This window comes from Amblyomma maculatum, chromosome 5 (assembly GCF_055883805.1).
Source record: "Amblyomma maculatum isolate TAMU_Amacu chromosome 5, ASM5588380v1, whole genome shotgun sequence".
In the NCBI taxonomy this organism is placed as follows: Eukaryota; Metazoa; Arthropoda; class Arachnida; order Ixodida; family Ixodidae; genus Amblyomma; species Amblyomma maculatum.
In genome coordinates this window covers 62,293,954-62,314,465 of record NC_139348.1, presented here as the reverse complement: position 1 = coordinate 62,314,465, position 20,512 = coordinate 62,293,954, and the positions used below count along the sequence as shown (strand labels likewise).

General features: G+C 46.0%; 1 protein-coding gene across 1 annotated transcript in view; it reads right to left on the bottom strand.

Annotated features, from left to right (window-relative positions):
• LOC146188410 (uncharacterized) overlaps nucleotides 1-11,087 on the bottom strand; it is a 69,132-nt gene extending 58,045 nt beyond the window's left edge. The window contains exon 1 of the mRNA XM_084605047.1: nucleotides 10,071-11,087. Coding sequence (XP_084461173.1) covers nucleotides 10,071-11,087 — 1,017 coding nt within the window. The remainder of the gene's footprint in view (nucleotides 1-10,070) is intronic.
• Nucleotides 11,088-20,512: the final 9,425 nt, after the last annotated feature.

Genomic DNA, 20,512 nt, shown 5'->3' with positions numbered 1-20,512 from the left:
TATGGAGCCTAAACTTTCCCATGCCTTAGTTCCTTACGAAATATTGTTTCCCTCTATACGCCCGCCTTTGTTAGGAAAAGGCACAAGCTAGGCCGATGTTTAATAGAACACCATGATCACTTCTCTGAATAATTTCAAATAATTTCAGCAATCGTGGGACTGTGCGAAATCCTCAGGGCGGAGTGCTTAGGTAAAGAGAAAAAAATTCAAGAAGGCATTTACTCTTCCATTTTCTAGCCGTACATAATGTGAACACTTGCTTTTTTATGTTAAGATACATATCCGCGATTATACAACATCTTTGTTTCTGAATTAGGTAGCATTCTAATGATAAACTGAACAAAACACAAAGAAATGAATAAATGGCTATACATGATGTGAGAGTGATTTGTCATTTCACACTGTGACTCTTTATGGTATTAGCTCCGAGTAATAAATTTTGCATTTTCTTCTTCCCGCACCAACGGCATGCCAGACACTATCGCCGATTGCATTAATCAAGCCGCAACTAAACTATGCGAGAAATAGTTATATTCCTGCAATAGGTTTTATGAAATTAACGAAATCAGTGCCTGCATCATGCATTTGACTCCTGGTCACTTTGATTTAAACTGTTTGGGTCTGTTATACAGTTAGGAGGGTGCAAATGCTCCCTCCTAACATTTAGCGTTTTATGCTATTCTTTGGCGCGCCTAAGAATTACCATTTTGTTAATTACCGAACGCTGAATACTCAGGGTGTGTTCCATATCATATATCAAGCTGTTATATGGGAAGTATATCTAAATGATTTCTTGATACACGACTGCTTACACTTAAACGCCACCACACAGCGAACTAGATATCGGCCCCATGCTTCATCCCATTTTCTGCGTGCAGCGTAACTAGTGTAAAAAGCAACATTACTGTGAAATGACTCCATCGTTTGGTGTTTCGTAGCTTCGTTGGACAATTTGTTTATGCGTGACGTGTATCTATACTCAGGACCAATTTTTAGTTCAATCTAGCTCGCTGCATCGTTTAATCAATTATTGGCAATTTTCTCCTTTGAGTCAAGAATTTGATCCTATCCTGCTAAACAAGAAGAAATATGAAAATAATGGCTGCTGCTATTCTGCTATCCCAATATTTCTAGTCTTCAGTCTGCAAAGCTATGAAGCTGGCTCTTCTGTTCACCATCTTCTGCCTCTCGTCCGGTGAGGAATATGCGAGCCTACAACATGACCTGACCTTTGACTCTGATGGAAAGTTCAACTGAGAGCACTAAATACTTGTTCTATACTGCATCTAAAATATTTTCTGCGAAGCTTTGGCCTCGAACTCAAGTACAATTGTTCGTGATCTACAATATACTTAAGCTTCTTTTTATTAATAATGCAGACTATTTTTCTTCGTCATTAGGATGAATTATCTATGTATAGTGTTTAGGAATTCTTGTATCAGGAGTAAAATATGTAGCACTTTAATATAGGTACATCACAATTCCTTTAGTTACGACTATGAGATAAGAACTTGTTTATTCGTTCGACCTCGCCAAAAAAGCTTAAAATATAAATCACTTGCTAGTTTAAAATTTTTACAGCTCAAATAAATCAGACTGACCAACCATATGCCCGAACGGAGAAGAACGCGCGAAATGTGCGACAATTTTGTGCCAATGATTTCGTTGGGTCGGTTATAAACAGTACGCGAATAAATTAGCATTTCAATGAGGAGGCAAAAAAGATAACTGCAACGCATTTTCGTTCTTAGGCCAGCAATACTGCCTTTTCTAATGACCATCCACGTGGTGAAGGCAACAAGAATAATTACTCAACGCATGAAAAAAAACTGTTTCGAAATTTACCCTTTTGTGAACAACGAAGCTATAGATAAAACAATTTTGTGGAAAACAGTTTTCTGATACTGAACTCCTCAGCTGCCGTAACATTCTACCATCTAAACCATTTACAATGGAACTGGTAGTTTGTAACAGATGATACAATTTAGACGGCCTTAAACCTCAAATTTTTGAGGACTAATGTATCAGAATATTACCTTGGCAACACCTTCTCCAAGACACACCAGTAAAGCAAGACGCACCTACAGCAATGATAAAAAGCTTATTGCCTCCCCATTTATACATATATTTTTTTTCTGAGAAGGTGCACTTCAGCCCAGGCATATCTACTTCAATAGTGCTATAGGTTGGAAGGGAAAACCTCTGCAGGGGTTTAATGAGCACTGCAGCCCCGAAGACGTTTGCTATATTGAAGTGATTCTTTGCTATATTGAAGTGAGCAAATAAATTACATAAAACAGTGGACTGCAGGAAACTCTTTTGAGGTTCAGTCAACAACTTCTTTCCCACAAATAATGTACTCTTCATTAAACACCGCTACAAACAAGCCAACTCTATTCAGTGTACCGTACGATATTCTTTGACATGTCGTTCCATTACTTCTAGTCGAGAAATACCGTTTACCCTCCCAGAGAAACAGTTAGGATGAAGAGTTGCGACTTTGAAAACAAAAATTCTGAGAAAAGGTAGTGCACAAAACGAAACATAGAGTCAGTCAAGATGTCAAGGTCACCTGTGGAGACATATTTGAAGGGAGATGCGCGGGAAGGATGCCGCATCATTTTAGTGACATAGTATATTAAGCTTCGTGATTTATGCAGTTTACACATGTAGATTATTTCCTATTGAGCTTCCGCCTTCAAAGAATGTAAAAAACAAAGATGGCAATGTATTTTAATATTAAAGTATACCACAAAGTATATTAGAATAGGAATTATGCGTATAATTTATAATTTACATCTGCCTTAGCAACGACACACCTGTTTCAATTTCTTTGATAAAGGAAAAGTCTATATTATCAGGAATCAAGCGATATGATATTAAAATAACATCGACAATTTTATTCATTTTCAACGAATAAGTGCCTTTTTTACATCAGTAGCAGAAATAAATCAATAGCCTAGCACATACCTGCTGAATTTCTTTCGATACATGCTGGCTCCCTCGTCATTTGGGAAGCGCATTGCGATCTGGTTGCTATTAAAAACAGACTCGAATTTACCAGCTTAATTGAAAGATAAATTCATGAAGAAATTTAAAATACATATTCTGCAATGGAGGTGCACACCAAAACAGGATTTAGAATATATAAGCCAATCCACAGTATATGATGCTGATGAAGGTTTAGAAAGTATGAAAAGGCCTAGTGAAATAATTTATCTCTCTAAATACCTCTGCCAAAAACCTCCTACCCACGAGAGGCAAAGGTTTAGAGTGCCCACACGAGCTTCACAGCCGTTCGTTTAAAGATGCTAAAACTCATTCTTCAATTGGCGCATTCCTATAATATCATTGAATTTCACTAATTTTCAGATGGTGAAGAATTCCAACATTTAGTCGAGGATGGTTTCAGGTTTAAATACTGTTTTGCAAGATTGTCAAATATCTTAGAAACGTCCACTGAAAGCGCTAAAATTCTCGATTTGTTCTGTGCGGTAGTTCTATAAGAGTTGTAAATTCACATTTTTAGTTTGGTGATCTGTAAATTTAACACGACTGTCTATTTCTTTGCATGGCACGGAAACACTCATTTGAGAGTAGCCCTCATTCTGCAAATATGCTAATATGCATCGAAGCTTTTGTACTTCCTTCTTCATCACCATCACCATCACACTCATTTCAGAGTGGCCCTCATCCTGCAAATATGCTAATATGCATCGAAGCTTTTGTACTTCCTTCTTCATCACCATCACCATCACCATCACCATCACCAGCAGCAGCAGCAGCAGCAGCAGCAGCAGCAGCAGCAGCAGCAGCAGCAGCAGCAGCAGCAGCAGCAGCAGCAGCAGCAGCAGCAGCAGCAGCAGCAGCAGCAGCAGCAGCAGCAGCAGCAGCAGCAGCAGCAGCAGCAGCAGCAGCAGCAGCAGCAGCAGCAGCAGCAGCAGCAGCAGCAGCAGCAGCAGCAGCAGCAGCAGCAGCAGCAGCAGCAGCAGCAGCAGCAGCAGCAGCAGCAGCAGCAGCAGCAGCAGCAGCAGCAGCAGCAGCAGCAGCAGCAGCAGCAGCAGCAGCAGCAGCAGCAGCAGCAGCAGCAGCAGCAGCAGCAGCAGCAGCAGCAGCAGCAGCAGCAGCAGCAGCAGCAGCAGCAGCAGCAGCAGCAGCAGCAGCAGCAGCAGCAGCAGCAGCAGCAGCAGCAGCAGCAGCAGCAGCAGCAGCAGCAGCAGCAGCAGCAGCAGCAGCAGCAGCAGCAGCAGCAGCAGCAGCAGCAGCAGCAGCAGCAGCAGCAGCAGCAGCAGCAGCAGCAGCAGCAGCAGCAGCAGCAGCAGCAGCAGCAGCAGCAGCAGCAGCAGCAGCAGCAGCAGCAGCAGCAGCAGCAGCAGCAGCAGCAGCAGCAGCAGCAGCAGCAGCAGCAGCAGCAGCAGCAGCAGCAGCAGCAGCAGCAGCAGCAGCAGCAGCAGCAGCAGCAGCAGCAGCAGCAGCAGCAGCAGCAGCAGCAGCAGCAGCAGCAGCAGCAGCAGCAGCAGCAGCAGCAGCAGCAGCAGCAGCAGCAGCAGCAGCAGCAGCAGCAGCAGCAGCAGCAGCAGCAGCAGCAGCAGCAGCAGCAGCAGCAGCAGCAGCAGCAGCAGCAGCAGCAGCAGCAGCAGCAGCAGCAGCAGCAGCAGCAGCAGCAGCAGCAGCAGCAGCAGCAGCAGCAGCAGCAGCAGCAGCAGCAGCAGCAGCAGCAGCAGCAGCAGCAGCAGCAGCAGCAGCAGCAGCAGCAGCAGCAGCAGCAGCAGCAGCAGCAGCAGCAGCAGCAGCAGCAGCAGCAGCAGCAGCAGCAGCAGCAGCAGCAGCAGCAGCAGCAGCAGCAGCAGCAGCAGCAGCAGCAGCAGCAGCAGCAGCAGCAGCAGCAGCAGCAGCAGCAGCAGCAGCAGCAGCAGCAGCAGCAGCAGCAGCAGCAGCAGCAGCAGCAGCAGCAGCAGCAGCAGCAGCAGCAGCAGCAGCAGCAGCAGCAGCAGCAGCAGCAGCAGCAGCAGCAGCAGCAGCAGCAGCAGCAGCAGCAGCAGCAGCAGCAGCAGCAGCAGCAGCAGCAGCAGCAGCAGCAGCAGCAGCAGCAGCAGCAGCAGCAGCAGCAGCAGCAGCAGCAGCAGCAGCAGCAGCAGCAGCAGCAGCAGCAGCAGCAGCAGCAGCAGCAGCAGCAGCAGCAGCAGCAGCAGCAGCAGCAGCAGCAGCAGCAGCAGCAGCAGCAGCAGCAGCAGCAGCAGCAGCAGCAGCAGCAGCAGCAGCAGCAGCAGCAGCAGCAGCAGCAGCAGCAGCAGCAGCAGCAGCAGCAGCAGCAGCAGCAGCAGCAGCGGCGGCGGCGGCGGCGGCGGCGGCGGCGGCGGCGGCGGCGGCGGCGGCGGCGGCGGCGGCGGCGGCGGCGGCGGCGGCGGCGGCGGCGGCGGCGGCAGCAGCAGCAGCAGCAGCAGCAGCACCAGCAGCGGCAGCAGCAGCGGCAGCGGCAGCGGCAGCAGCAGCCAGACTATGACCCCTGCGGGGCGAAAGCCTCTCCCAAATTTATCCAAATAATTCGTTCCTGTGCTAGCTGTAACCACTTGACCCTTGCGTACGTCTTAAAGTCTTCCGCTACCTAACTTTATGCTGCCCCTGCTATGCTTTTCTTCCCTGGAATCAAATTTTTTACCGTAAGCAAACATTGGTTAACCTCTCTGCACACTACATGCCATGCCATGCCAATTTCGTTTTCCTCATTTCCACTAGAATGCCATTCACTCGAGTTCTTGCTCTCACCCCCTGTGCGGGCTTCCTGTCTGTTAACGTTAATACCTACCACTTTTTCGTTGCATAGCCCTCTGCGTTGTCATCAGTTTAATTACAACGCTTTTCGCTAGCTACCACGTTTCAGCCCCTTCGTCAGTGCAAATAAATGCAACTGTTGTATACATTTTCTTTTGAGCGATTCCGCTAGGCTGCTAGCCATCATCGGCGAGTACGTTCCAAATGCGCTCAATCCAAATCTTATTCTCCTTTCCTTTCTCTTTCACGGTGCAAATCTTAATTTGTGTTGTGTTGTGTTGTGTTTTGTGGCACATAGGCAGCTAAGGCCATCATGCGCCAAGCTCGCGGTTTGCGTATCTGTTTGGTGAAAGGAAGCGAGCGATTATTTTAATACACTAGAGTAGGTTTAGGATGTTGGCATCTTTTAAGAAATCAATGAGAGAAGACGTTTTAATCAGTGAATTTTCTCCTAAGAGTAAGCTAGGATGTAAGGGAATGTAGTTGTCATAGAACTGTCGGAAATGCTTTTTTCTAAGTTGATCGAGTTTTATACAGGATATTAGGATGTGGTTTATGGTGACCACCTCTCCGCAGTGTTCGCAAATGGGTTTGTCTTTCTTTGCTAGGATGAAGTTATGAGTCAGGTGGGTGTGTCCGATACGAAGGCGGCATAAGATTACTTCAATAAAACGTTCTTGATGGCTGCATGTTTTCCATTCTTCTATAACTGGCTTTACTAGGTGTAGCTTGTTATTAACTTCGTTATCCCAGGCAGCCTGCCATTTTTGTCTCAGTGTTCTTTGTATGAATTTTATGGCGTCATTATGTGGAATTTTCACCTTCTGTACTTGAGCATTGGAGGCGGCCGCGGCACATGCATCAGCCCTCTCATTACCGCTGATTCCAACGTGGCTTGGCACCCAGCAAAATTTGATATTAAGTCCTTGTGTTTTTGCTATCACTACATAATGGACTATGTCCCCTACTAAAGGTTCTATAGCATTTTTTTGATGTAGTGATGCGAGTACGCTCAGAGAGTCTGTACAGATGATACTGTTTTTAATGTTTTTGTTGACTATTTTATCTATTGCTAGGGATAAGGCGTAGCATTCGGCAGTAAATATTGAGGCACACTGTGGTAACCTTACTGTTGTTTCCTGTTTGTCTTCTATTACTGCACTGCCTACATGAAATATTGTCTTTGAACCATCTGTATAAAATGCCTTGTGATCACTGTATTTCTGATTTAATGCCAAGAACTCTTGTATTATGTGTTCGTGCGGTGTTTGTGATTTGCGAAATTGAGTTAATGTGAAGTCACACACAGCAGTGAAGTTGTACCAAGGTGGCAGTGGGTCAGGTCTCCGTGCAATATCAGGAAGTGCATCCAGCAAGTTGAGTTCCCGGCACTGCTCTTCAAAACGGAGTATGAGAGGTCTGATGGATCGAGGTTTATTAATGTACAGTGTTCTTGAGGGGCAGTTTGTAATTATGGGGTAACAAATATGTTTCGGTAACGAGCGAATTTTCAGAACATATGAAAGTGTAAGCATGGTCCTCCTGTATTTTAGTGGCGGTTCGTTTGCTTCTACATACAGACTTGTCACCGGCGATGTCCTGTATGCACCAGTTGAAAGACGCAGACCCAGGTTATGTACTGGGTCCAGCCGTTTAAGGTATGACGGTCTCGCTGACCCATAGACCACGCACCCGTAATCTAAACAGGAGCGTACCACTGAGCGATAGATATGGAGAAGACATGTCCTATCAGAGCCCCAGTGTCTCCTCGCGAGTACTTTAAGGATGTTGAGAGCTCGAGAGGCTTTGACTTTCAGGCTGCTTATGTGTGGGAGGAATGTGAGCTTCTTGTCAAACGTTAGTCCTAAAAATTTGTGTTCTTGCTTTATCGGGAGTATGGTTTCATTTACGTGCAGGGTGGGATTGAGCTGCAGGCCTCTCCTCAGAGAGAAAAGAACGGAAACTGTTTTCTGAGGCGAGAACCTAAATCCATTTTTATCTGCCCAATTACTCAGTTTCTTTAATGCTAGTTGTATCTGTCGTTCACACGTCGATAGGCTGAATGATGTGCATGCGATTTGGAGGTCATCAACATAAAATGAGTACATAACAGACTGTGGGATTACTTTGGCTATGTAATTCGTTTTTACAATGAAAAGTGTAGTACTTAATATGCATCCTTGCGGTACTCCGTTCTCTTGTGTAAAGTTCCTCGAGAGTGTAGAACCGAGGCGTACTTGGAACGAGCGGTCTGACAAAAAATCTTTTAAGCAGTTCAACATTCTGCCGCGGATTCCAAGATCTGCCAGATCGCGAAGTATCCCAAATCGCCAGGTGGTGTCGTACGCTTTTTCCATATCAAAGAAAACTGCGAGACAGTGCTGTTTATGTATGAAGGCTTCTCGGACTGTGTTTTCAAGCCGAACTAGATGATCCAGTGTTGAACAAGCTCTTCTGAAGCCGCACTGGTGGGTGTCAAGGAGTTCACGAGCTTCAAGAATGAACATTAACCTGGTATTGACTATGCTTTCGAATGATTTGGCAAGGCAGTTAGTTAGGGCTATTGGCCTGTAACTAGTAGGAGAGTTTGGCAGTTTTCCAGGCTTCAGGAATGGTACAATGACAGCCTTCTTCCAAGCATCAGGCATTTTGCCTGACACCCAGATTTTGTTAAAGAATTTCAGGAGTGCTTCTACTGCAGGTTTGGACAGATGGGCTAGCATTTCATAGTGTATCTCATCTGGGCCTGGTGCAGTTTTCTTGCCATTAGTTAATACTCTATGGAGTTCCTGAACTGTAATTAAGTTATTGTAGGGCTCGTTGGTATAACCATTTGTAGGAAGTCTCTGTTTTTCTGCTGTGTTTTTATACTTTAAGAAGGAGTCTGTGTAATGTAGGGAACTAGAAACATGAGAGAAGTGTTCTCCCAATAGGTCAGCCTGCTCGAGTATACTTGTTTGTGCATCAGGGGGTGTAAGGAAAGGAACTGCAAAAGGAGAGAATTTGCCATCGAGTTTGCGGACTTGCTCCCACATTTTCTTTGGTGTGACGGAACTGTTTATTGAAGACACATAACCTTGCCAAGATCTTTTTTCAGCATCACGTCGAATATTTCGAGCCTTAGCCCTTGCCTTTTTATATTTAATTAGATTTTCCTGTGTAGGGTATCGACGAAAAATTCCCCAGGCTTTGTTCTGCTTCTTTTTGGCCTCTCTACATTCCTTTGTATACCATATCTTTCCATTCCTTCGTACTATTCCCGAAGTCTGAGGGATGGCTAAATGAGCAGCGGCAATGATACATTCCGTGAACTTTTCATTTTGCTCGTTGACATCGAGGCTGTCCGAAAAGAGTTTTTCTAAAGCGGCATGTTTTTGGAAGAGTGCCCAGTCGGCTAGATACAGTTTCCAACGCCGTGGTTTAGTAAAGGTGATTAATGGTGACGATGTTAGACTGATAATGATGGGAAGATGATCGCTTCCATAAGGGTTGTCAATAACATTCCATCTAAAATCAGTGAAAAGACTTGGTGAACAAAAGGACAAATCAATGCAACTCATTTTTCCAGTGCTTGAAGAACAGTAAGTGTGTTTGCCCGTGTTCAGGAGGCAAACATTGTTGTTGAGAATAAAATCTTCTAAAATCCGACCTCTTGCGTCCGTTTTTTCGCTTCCCCAAAAGGATGAGTGAGCATTAAAATCCCCTACTAAAATATATGGCTCCGGTAGTTGCATTAAAATTGCTTGTAAATCATTATGTGTGATAGTGAAGTGAGGTTCGATGTATAAAGAACATATTGTTATTGTTTTAAAATGCACCACGGTGACTGCAACAGCTTCAATTGAGGTTTTAAGGTTGATTCCTCGTGTGGCAACGCCACCTTGGACCACAATAGCAGTGCCTCCGGAGAGCCTGCTTGAATTCTGTCGGTCACAACGGAAGACTTGATATTTTTTAATAAAGTTTTTGTTCTGTGGTCCGAGATTGGTCTCCTGGAAATACAACGCAACTGGAGAAAATGAATTTAAAATGTCAATTATATCAGTGTAGTTGTGTAAGAGCCCGCGACAGTTCCAGTGAACTAGAAATGCCATGGTGGCGGGTTAGTTGGGGATAGGGTTGAAAATCTTTGTTGTTGGGCTTTTTGGACCCGTTATTGGGACTTTGTCCCTTCTTTTACGCTCGAGAGAGCTTTGCCGCCGCTGCTGCGGAGGCGAGGGGGGCGATGTGTCCATCACATCTTCAGATATGCTGGACCTTCGTGCAGAAGGCACGGATACACTTGTTTTTGACCTCACCCCTTGGGACAAGGCCTTTAGGCCTGCTGACCTGGGGGTCGGCGTGACCTGTTTTGGGGATAGTGGAGTAGCACTAGCTACCTCCACAGGGGGCGCGGATGGCCCTGCACCACGGTCACTAGACGTGACCTGGGCAGATGCCGAGGTCTGCGATGACGCTGCGCCCTGTTGCGTCATCACAGAGTAAGTTGGATTCTGCACCAACGAAAGCCGCTTTCTTGCCTCTCCGAAAGTAATATTCTCCGTGACTTTCAAGGTTACAATCTCTTTTTCCTTTTTCCATGTAGGGCAAGATCGTGAGTAGGCTGGATGATTGCCTTCACAGTTTACGCAAACGTTTGCTTCGGTGTGACAGTTGTCAGTGCTATGTTCGTTGGAGGCACATTTTGCGCAGGTGAGGCGGCCTCGGCAGCTCTGGGAGCTGTGGCCATATCTTTGGCAATTGTAGCAGCGGCGTGGGTTGGGAATGTACGGTCTGAGCTTGAGTTTTTGGTAGCCTACTTCAACTGAGTCAGGAAGGGTGCTCAGTGCAAATGTTAGCACAATGTGTTTAGTTTGAATCTCGTTATTGTCTCTCCTAATTTTGATTCGATAGACATTGGTTACATTTTGGTCTCTTAGTCCTTCTAGTAGTTCCTCCTCAGTCACGTATTTGAGATCATTATCTGAAATGACTCCACGAACTGTATTGAGTGACCTGTGGGGGCTGATTGAGACAGGGATGTCCCCGAACGACATAACGGTTGTTAGCTTTTCACTCTGATGGTTATACAGCACTTCTAGGAGGAGGTCACCATTTGGTAGTTTCTTAATTTTGTAGCCCTGACCTATGGTACCTGTGAGCGTCTTTGTCACTAGGAATGGCGAGATCTGACGGGCAGTTTTTTCTGGGTGTTCCGAGTGCACGACATGGAAGTGGGGAAAGCTGTTGACATGTTTCGTAAAGAACTTGTTTGTCACATCGGTGCGCCCTCTTTTACTGGGAGGGCGATCAGTTTTAGAAATAAAAGAGGCCATGTAATTCAATTTTTGTTCGGTTATGATGCCAGCCACCCACCATGGAGTCCAACAAGGGGTCGAGACAGGAGCTTGAGCAAGCACCCTGCCCACGCCAGCTGTACATCTTAACTATAACCCAATATGGCGTAACTCAGGGTAGCTAGCCACACAAGGTTAACCCTCGCCGCCTGGAAGTAGGAAGAAATGAAGAAGGTAAGCGAGGACAGGACAGTTCTAAGAAAGAAAATAGGAAAGTGAAAGATGGAGGGGAGAACAGGAAAAGGCGACTGCCGATTTCCCCCGGGTGGGTCAGCCCGGAGGTGCCGTCTATGGGAAGCGTGGGCCAAAGTGGTGTGTTGCCTCCGCCGAGGGGCCTTAAAGGTCCAAACACTCGGCATCGGCTCAACCACCAGGATCCCCTTTTCTCCAGACACGACGATGCCACGCACGGCTAAGCGTGGGTGCTCGGGGTCCGTGGTGTCGCACAAAACACACAAACACCTGCTTTAACAGGTGCCCCCTGCGGGGGCAAATCTTCATTTACTACCTTTCCTAAATAAACATATTAGGATACCACTTTCAGTGCTTCGCTACGTATTATAACTGTTATTCCCTCCTGAGGCTGTTCGCATTACCATGTCTTTGGCATATCATTATCCAGGCCTATTTTTCTGCTTTTCCTGTCTGGGACGTCAATCATCCTTTGCAATTCTTCTCCGGAGTTTCTGAGCAAGGCAGTATCACCGGCGAATCTCAGGTTACTGAGGCATTCTAGATTCAAATGCATCCCTAACGGCTCCGATCATAGTCCTTCAGTACGTAATCATAAATAGCGCGCTTTGACAGAGACAACTTAGAAAACAAGTTACATCAATATCTTTTACGCATGCAATAGAAGTCTAACACTTAAGCGTATTGCTTCATCGCTCATCACCGTTACATATCCGCGATGGCGCCTAATCCCAAACCATAAAAATTCTCGCCCACAGCTTTCGAAGCTAAAGCTTCTGTCTATGTTATGCAATAGGCTGTAGTTGATTATCACTAAATTAACTGCTGAAACGTGGAGGCTAACCAAGAGGGTTCAACCTAGGTTGAGGACAACTCAAAGGGCTATGGAACGAAAAATGGTAGGGGTAACAATAAGAGATAGGAAGCGTGCAGAGTCGGTCAGAGAAATAACTCACTTTACTGACATTCTAGTGGAAATTAAGAAGAAATGGGCATGGACAGGACATGTACTGCGAAGAGAGGATAACCGATGGTCGTTTAGGGCAACGAATTGGGTTCCAAGGGAAGGGAAGCATAGCAGGGGGCGGCAGAGAGTTAAGTGGCCGGACGAGGTTAAGAAGTTCGCAAGGGTCAATTGGATGCAGCTAGCACAGAACCGGGTAAATTGGAGAAATTTAAGAGATGCCTTCGCCCTGCAGTGGGTATAGTCAGGTTGATGATGATGATATTCCCCACAAATGGAAATGCGCCTGATCCAAATGACATGACCCACTAGACCCCTATACTCCATTATAATCATCGGCATCCGTGGAGGATGTACTGTTCTCATTGCTGAATGCATTTATTGAGCCTGCTGTACGAAAAGCCGGTGACATTTCACATACTCAAATGGCATTGTATTCAACTCTCCTAAGTAGGTTACCACAAACACCCCGTACAGCAACTCGCAGATCTGAATGAAGCCAGAAATACCATGAACGGTTTTTGAGCTCTCAAATAGAAGTTGTCCTGAAGCTTATTCCATAGCAAAGCTGCAATGTTATGCAAGTCAGCTGGTGATGCATGCAAGCTTTGAAGGAACGGGCATAGTTTTACTTCTTAAGAGTGAAGTAGCAGAGCCAAATCCCGGACTCTGCACAAAAAAGCGTGCACTAGGTATACTGTGGGGCTAGGTTATAAATTGTATATTCCCACGTTTCGATTACATATGACGGTCCTCTAAATGCTTGAAATGACTGAATATTAATGCGCCCTATTTTTAGGGAACTGCCACTTTCAAGGCCTTGTCGTCCCACTTAACGGAGAAGGGTTTAAAGGTGGATGTACTTACCTTACATGTGATTTTGGCAAAAATCTTGTCACCATGTATGGGTGAGGTTCTGTTATGCCTTTTTATATAGTTCACTTCTTGACAACTTCATGTACTTGTCTCTGCTCACAGCAAGATTGAAAAATCAGGACAAATGACACATTCTGTGCCGCGTGATGTTGGGAAAGGTTGAGGGTCGCCGGAGAAGGGGTAGGCAACGAACGCGATGGTTAGATGGTATCCTCGAGGCACTGCAGATGAAGTTATGTGATGTTAGGAAGATAGTGAGAGACCGGAGAGCGTGGTGTGACATGGTCCATAGGGTCACGAAGTGTCGGACACGACTGAACGACTGAACTGAACTGTGCCGCGTGAACAGTTTGCTATTGAAGATGGCACACATCGGATACGTACACATTGCTACAATCAACCTTTTATTGCTGACGTTAGAGTGCACATTTATATTGAGAACTTGGAGGCAAATGCTTTCTAAGTCTATTCCATTTTGCAGAATTTTATTAACGCGCCTGTGTCCTGAGATGTGCACGTCTAAATTTCGTCCCACTTTACGCATGCGAGACGGCGGCTGTCGGCATGAAGCCCCTCCCACGCATGACGCAGCTGTTGCGTATGGCACTCTGTTTTGTGTCTGTGAAGCTGACGTAACTCGCGCTCTGCCGGCGTCTAGCCAAAATGTCAAGCTCACGACGCATGTGATGAAGGCGTACGCGCAGTCCCTACATTTCGCCGCTGAATTACTTTGATAAATAGTGTGGCAGTAAAGGTTACGCTCAAAAACATATTTCTTGTTTCTTGCGTAATACATGAATTACTTCTATTCTAAGAGAAGGTTTAATCTACACGTCGAGGACGACGTCGAAGTCGGCGAGGAAGTGGGGTGATTCAGACCAGTGCGATGCTCTGCGCGATAACAATTCAACAGACAGCTGCGTCTTCTCCGTCAGCGTCCTGCGAAAGGGTCTATCTTGTTCTTCACATTATACATATGTCCTCAATCTCAACACACATATTTTAAAAGGCGATTTTTTTTTCGACTAGCGCCTTTCGACTAGTTACTTTTTTAGGACGACGTTCTGACATAGGAGTGTTTTAGCACTGCCAAAATACAGATGTGTCTAATAATTCGCAGGCTTTCTTTAGTATTCCCTCTTTCTTTCATTTGATCTCACGTGATGTCCTCACAATGCTATTGATGTCATGTTGCTCTCCAAATGTAATCATATTTATCTTTAAATAACATTCTAGTAGAAATCAAGAAGAAATGGGCATGGGCAGGACATGTAGTGCGAAGATGGGATAACCGATGGTCGCTTAAGGTAACAAACTGGATTCCAAGAGAAGGAAAGCTTAGCAGGGAGCGGCAGCAAGTTAGGCGGGCGGATGAGGTTAAGAAGTTCGCAGGGGTCAAGTGGATGCAGCTAGCTCAGAACCGGGGTAATTGGAGAAATATGGTAGAGGCCTTCGCCCTGCAGTGGGTATAGTCAGGCTGATGATGATGATTTCGACAAGAAATTTGATGAGGTTCGCTGTGTTGTGACGCCTTCCAGAGCGCAACTGGGCTTTATAGATAACTTTATTGAAAACGTTTTGCGCATTGCCGCTCCGTTGACACGTCTTACCCGGGATGATGTCACCTTCATCTGGACGGACGAACAACAAAAGACATTCCACGAGTTACGGCTACGCTTGCAGGCAACACCTGTGCTTGCCGATTTCAATGCGAGTGCGAGACTCTTGTCTACACAGATGCCAGCAACGTGGGTCTAAGCGCTGTATTCGTCCTGTGGCAAGACGGTGCCAAGCGAGTTATCGCATACGCCAGCCGGACTTTATCCCGTGCCGAATCGAACTATTCCACCACTGAAAAAGAATGTCTGGCTGTTGTATGGGCGGTGATGTAATTTCAACACTATCTTTATGGCCGGCTGTTTCGGGTGCTGGTTAACGAACTTGCGAGATCCCTCCGGACGCCTTGCACGATGGAGTCTACAGCTACAGGAGTTCGACATGACCATCGTGTATAATTCTGGACTTAAGCAAAACGATGCCGACTGCTTGTCCCGTTCACCCGTCGAGGCTACGCGGGAAGATGAAGAACCAGACTTCTCTCTTATCGCAGCCGTCGACGCACTCACTGTTTCGAAGCAGCAATGTGTCGACCCGGCTTTCGCAGCACCTATCAACTATCTTGAAGCGCGCACTAGAGAAGTTCCCCGTCTCTTCGCCAGAATTCATTCGTTGTTTTACATGCGAAACAATGTTTTATACAACATCAATTTCGCTCCGACGGGAAGAGATTATCTCCTCGTTGTACCAAAGTCTCTTCGCGAAGAGATCTTGCAGGCATGTCATGACGAGCCCACCCCAGGTCACCTTGGGTATGCTCGAACTTTGGTCCGATATAAGAAGAGTTATACTGGCCAAACCTTGCAGCCACAGTACGACATTACGTGCGAACATGCCATGATTGCCAGCTACGGAAAACACCGCCTGTGAAACCGGCCCGTTTACTGCATCCTGCTCAAGCGCCAAGATACCCATTTCAACAAGTTGGCATGGATATGTTGAGTCCACGAAAAGGCATTGAATTGCTTATTACTGCACCACGCTAAGCAGTAATGAGCAATTCAATGCCTCTTTTACTTAATCCTTTTTTCCTTCTTCTAATGAACATTGCTCTAAGCAATCTTCAGTTATCGATCTACTGATTGTGACCCGCAAAGCATGCCACAAATCATATATCCTCACTGACATCCTCATAACATGACATCCTCGCTTTGATGACGTTTTTATATTAAAAAGAAGCATGACATTTCCGCGTAGATGATAAACGGAATTGTGATTTCGCTATAAGATATTTAACGTTGGATGCGAGATTCATTCAAAATTTTCGTGTGCCCATAAGTGCGTAACCTAACTGTCTTGCTTATGAAAAAGTAATGCATGTTTGTCAACTGCGAGTGTCAACTCCCTCAATCGTGGTTTCATGCGGCTGGACAAAGCGCATTGTTCCCCACACCACCAATGACTGCCCTCATTTCTCACGTACTAGATCGGACGTAGTGCTCCACGCTACGCCTTCATGGATCACTGCCGTGTCGTGGCGCAGGGGCTTGCGAAACTCGATTCGTGAGCTCTGCTGCGTAGGGCCACCCACAATCGATAGGTCACGGCCGAGAGTTCTAACAAAATTTGATTCGTTGAAGAAGGTAATGGCAACCCACTGCAGTATTTCCTGCCAAGAAAACCCTATGGCCAGTCACAATAGCATTAATGACATGGCGCCGGAAAATGAGCCCCCCAGTTTGGAAGGCGTCCGACATGTTACTGGAGATGAACAAAAAGCGATTCCTAGTAGCCCTAGGACGAATGAAGCGGCTGGGCTAAAGCCAAAAGGACGCTCAGTTGTGAATGTGTCAGGAAACGACCGGAAAGTCCGATTGTTGCAAGGAGATATATCACATAGCCACATGGAATGTAAGATCTATGACGCAAGGTAAACTGGATATCGTCAAGCGAGAAATGGACAGATTGAACATTTCTATCTTGGGTATCAGTAAACTCAAGTGAACCGGAATAGGAGAATTTAATTCCGGTGACCATTACGTCTTTTATTGTGGGCACGAATCCAGGAGAAGGGATGGGGTCGCTCTCATAGTAAACAGAAGAATGGGCATAGCAGTGCTAGGGTACAACCCCAAACAACCGAATGGTTTCACTTCAGATCCAAGGTCACCCTTTTAAAATAACAGTTATTCAAGTCTATGCACCAACCACTACTGCTGAAGAAGCTGACGTTGAGAGATTTTATGCTGACCTGCAATGTCTTTTAGACCGCACTCAATCATTAGACGTCCTTTTTTTCATAGGTGACTGGAATGCTAAGGTGGAGTGTGAAGAAATATCCGGAATTACAGGCAAGTACGGTCTTGGTGAGAGAAATGATGCTGGGCAGAGGCTAGTAGACTTTTGTCAAGAAACAACCTGACCATAGCGAATACTCATTTTCAAAAGAACAGTAGGTGCCTGTACACATGGTCTTCACCGGGCAGTCTATACAGGAATCAGATTGATTATATTCTTTGCCAGTAGAGATGGATAAGCGCTATACAAGCAGTAAAAACAAGGCCTGGGGCCGATTGTGGCCCCGATCATCAGCTTCTTTTTGCCAGATTTAAGCTTGGATTGAGGAAAACGCAGAAAACTAGAAGACCATTCAGGTATGATATGGATCAAATTCTATCAGAATATGCTGTGGAAGTGAGGAATCGATTACAAGAATTAGATCTAGAAGACAGAGAGCCTGGAGAGATGTGGCTGATGTTCGCGATATAATACAAGTTGCTACAAAGGTAGTTGCAAAGTAAAAGAATTGCAAGAAAGCAAACTTGTTATCTGAACAGGATTTGCAAAAAGCTGAGGAAAGGAGGATGGCAAACCTTATGGGGGAAAGAGAAAGATACAAGGTTCTCAAAGCGGAGTTTCAGAAAATAGCAAGGAGAGATAAGAATGCCGTCCTGGACATACAGTGCCAAGCATGTCAGGACAAGAACCAATTGAGGAACACAAGAGCTCTGTATAAGACAATCAAATCTATCAAAGGAAGCTTCTGTGCTAGGGCAGGATAAAGGACAAACGAGGCAGGGACCTCACTGAAGCCAAGAGATAAAGAAGAGGTGGCAGGAATACGCAGAACTGTACAAGGAGGACCCGGATATGCAAACCAAACATAAGATGGTTGTGATTACTGATCTCGAGCCGGGCATCCTGAAAAATGAAGTTGATTGGGCCTTAGCCAGCCTTGCTAAGAACGAAGCTAGCGGAATTGCTGGCATTCCACCTAAGTTGCTTCAAAACCTCAACCATGACGCTGTTAACGTTCGGTATACATTACGTCAGCTAATTTGGACAACCCTGCTGTGGCAAGAGGATTGGAGGAGGTCAATTTACATCCCCATTCCAAAGGAAGCCAGCGTCAAAGATTGTTCCAGCTGCCGCACGATCACGCTTATTTCGCATGCTAGCAAGGCGATGTTGAAAATCTCCAAGATAGGCTACAGCAGTATGCGGATCCGGATCTTCTGGACGTGTAAGCTGGGTTTCGCAAGAGAAAAGGAACAAGAGACCAGATTGCCAACCTTCGCTGGATCATGGAAAAAGCAAGAAAGTTCCAGAAACCCATATACTTCTGCTTTATTGATTATGCGAAAGTATTTGACTGCGTAGATCACAGCAGATTGTGGGAAGCTCTCCAAGAGATGAGAGCTCCGATTCACCTCATCTGTCTCCTCAAGAACCTGTATGAAGGGCAAGAGGCCACCGTCAGAACTGGTCATGGTCTTACTGATTGGTATTCGATTGAGAAAACCAAGGCTGCATACTGTCGCCCTGCCTATTTAACCTATATGCTGAGTGCGTCATGAGGAAGGCCGGTCTGGACGAGTCTTCAGCTGGAGTGAAGATTGCTGAAAAACATATCAACAACCTTAGATATGCGGATAATACCACTTTAATAGCAGACTGTGAAATGGAACCCAAGAGACTTCTGATGCGCGTACAAGAAGAGAGTCAGAAGTTTGGGCTTAAACGGAACATTAAAAAGACAAAGATCATGACGTCTTCCCCTATCAAGTCCTGGAGCATCAAGGGACAAGAATTGGAGGCTGTGACAGGTTTTCTCTTCTTGGGCTTCAAGATTACCCCGGAAGGAAGAAGTGGTCATCACGGACAGGGGAACGGCGTTTACGGCAGAGTTGCCGCAAGCCATCCTGGAATACAGTCATACAAGCCATCGCCGAACGACTGCGTACCATCCCCAGACCATGGCCTTACGGTGCGCCTGAACAAAACGATCGCGGACATGATCGCCATCTACGTCGACGCTGAACACAAGACGTGAGACGCCATCTTGCTGTACGTGGTCTTCGCGTATAACACGGATGTCCAGGAGACGACTAGACCGACACCGTTCAAGCTTGTGTACGGCAGGGAGCCCACGACGACGCTCGACACAAATCTGCCGCACGTAACCAACGAGGACAACCTTGACGTCGCCGTACCTGCGGCGTGCAGAAAAAAACCCGATGACTCGCACGGTTGCGCATTAGAGACCAACAGGGCACCGACACCCGACGATACAACTTGCCACGACGCCACTCAGAGTACAATCCAGGAGATCAAGTTTGGGTTTGGACACCAATTCGCCGTCGTGGACTAAGTGAAAAGTTGTTGCGCCGATACTTTGGTCCCTACAGTCATCCCCCGCGTCGGACCGCTGGGCTATGAAGTCATTCCCAACGGAACGTCAGCATCACAACGGCGACGTGAACGAACAGAAATTGTACAAATAAGACTGAAGGGAGGAAATGTACAAGAAAGCGGTAAGTGAATGGTCTCTAAGGCGGCGTCAAAGGCTGCGTGAAATAAAAAATTTAAAGGTTTGGCTTTTCTTTCTTTATTGTAGTCCAGTAAGCAGTAAGAAGGGCAAGAGGACACAGTCAGAACTAGGCATGGTCATACTGATTGGTTTCCGATTGAGAAAGGAGTGAGACAAGCTTGCATACTGACGCCCTTCCTATTTAACCTATATGCTGAGTGCATCATGAGGAAGGCCGGCCTGGACGAGTCTTCAGCTGGAGTGAAGATTGCTGGAAAACTTTCAACAACCTTAGATATACGGATGGTACCACTTTAGTGGCAGAAAGTGAAGTGGAACTCAAGAGACTTCTGATGCGCGTACAAGAAGAGAGTGAGAAGTTTTGTCTTAAACTGAACATTAAAAAGAGAGATCAAGGCGTCTTTCCCTATCAAGTCCTGGAGCATCAATGGACAAGAAGTGGAAGCTGTGACAGATTTTTTGTTCTTGGGCTCTAAGATTACCTCGGAAGGAGACTGCAGCCATGAAATTATGAGACGCCTGCTTCTGAGAAAGAGAGCCATGGCTAGCCTTGACTGCCTAGTAGAGCAGAGACATTAGTCTGCCAACCAAGATCCGCATAACTCGTCTATGGTATTTCCAGTTGTGATGTATGAATGCGAGAGTTGGACTGTGAAGAAGGCTGACCGCCGAAAAATTGACGCGTTTGAATTGTGGTGCTGGCGGAGACTCTTGAGAGTTCCTTGGACTGCCAGAAGATCAAATCAATCGATAATGCTTATTGGAGGGTCAAATTCTAGCTAAAGCTCAGCTACTTTGGTTATCTGATGAGAAGAGAAGAGTCGCTGGAGAAAGTTTTGATGTTGGGAAAGGCTGGGGGTCACCGGAAAAGGGTTAGACAGCGAATGCTATGGTTATATGGCATCGTTGAGGCGCTGCAGATGAACTTATGTGATGTTAGGAAGATAGTGAGAGACAGGAAAGCGTGGCATGATATGGTGCATA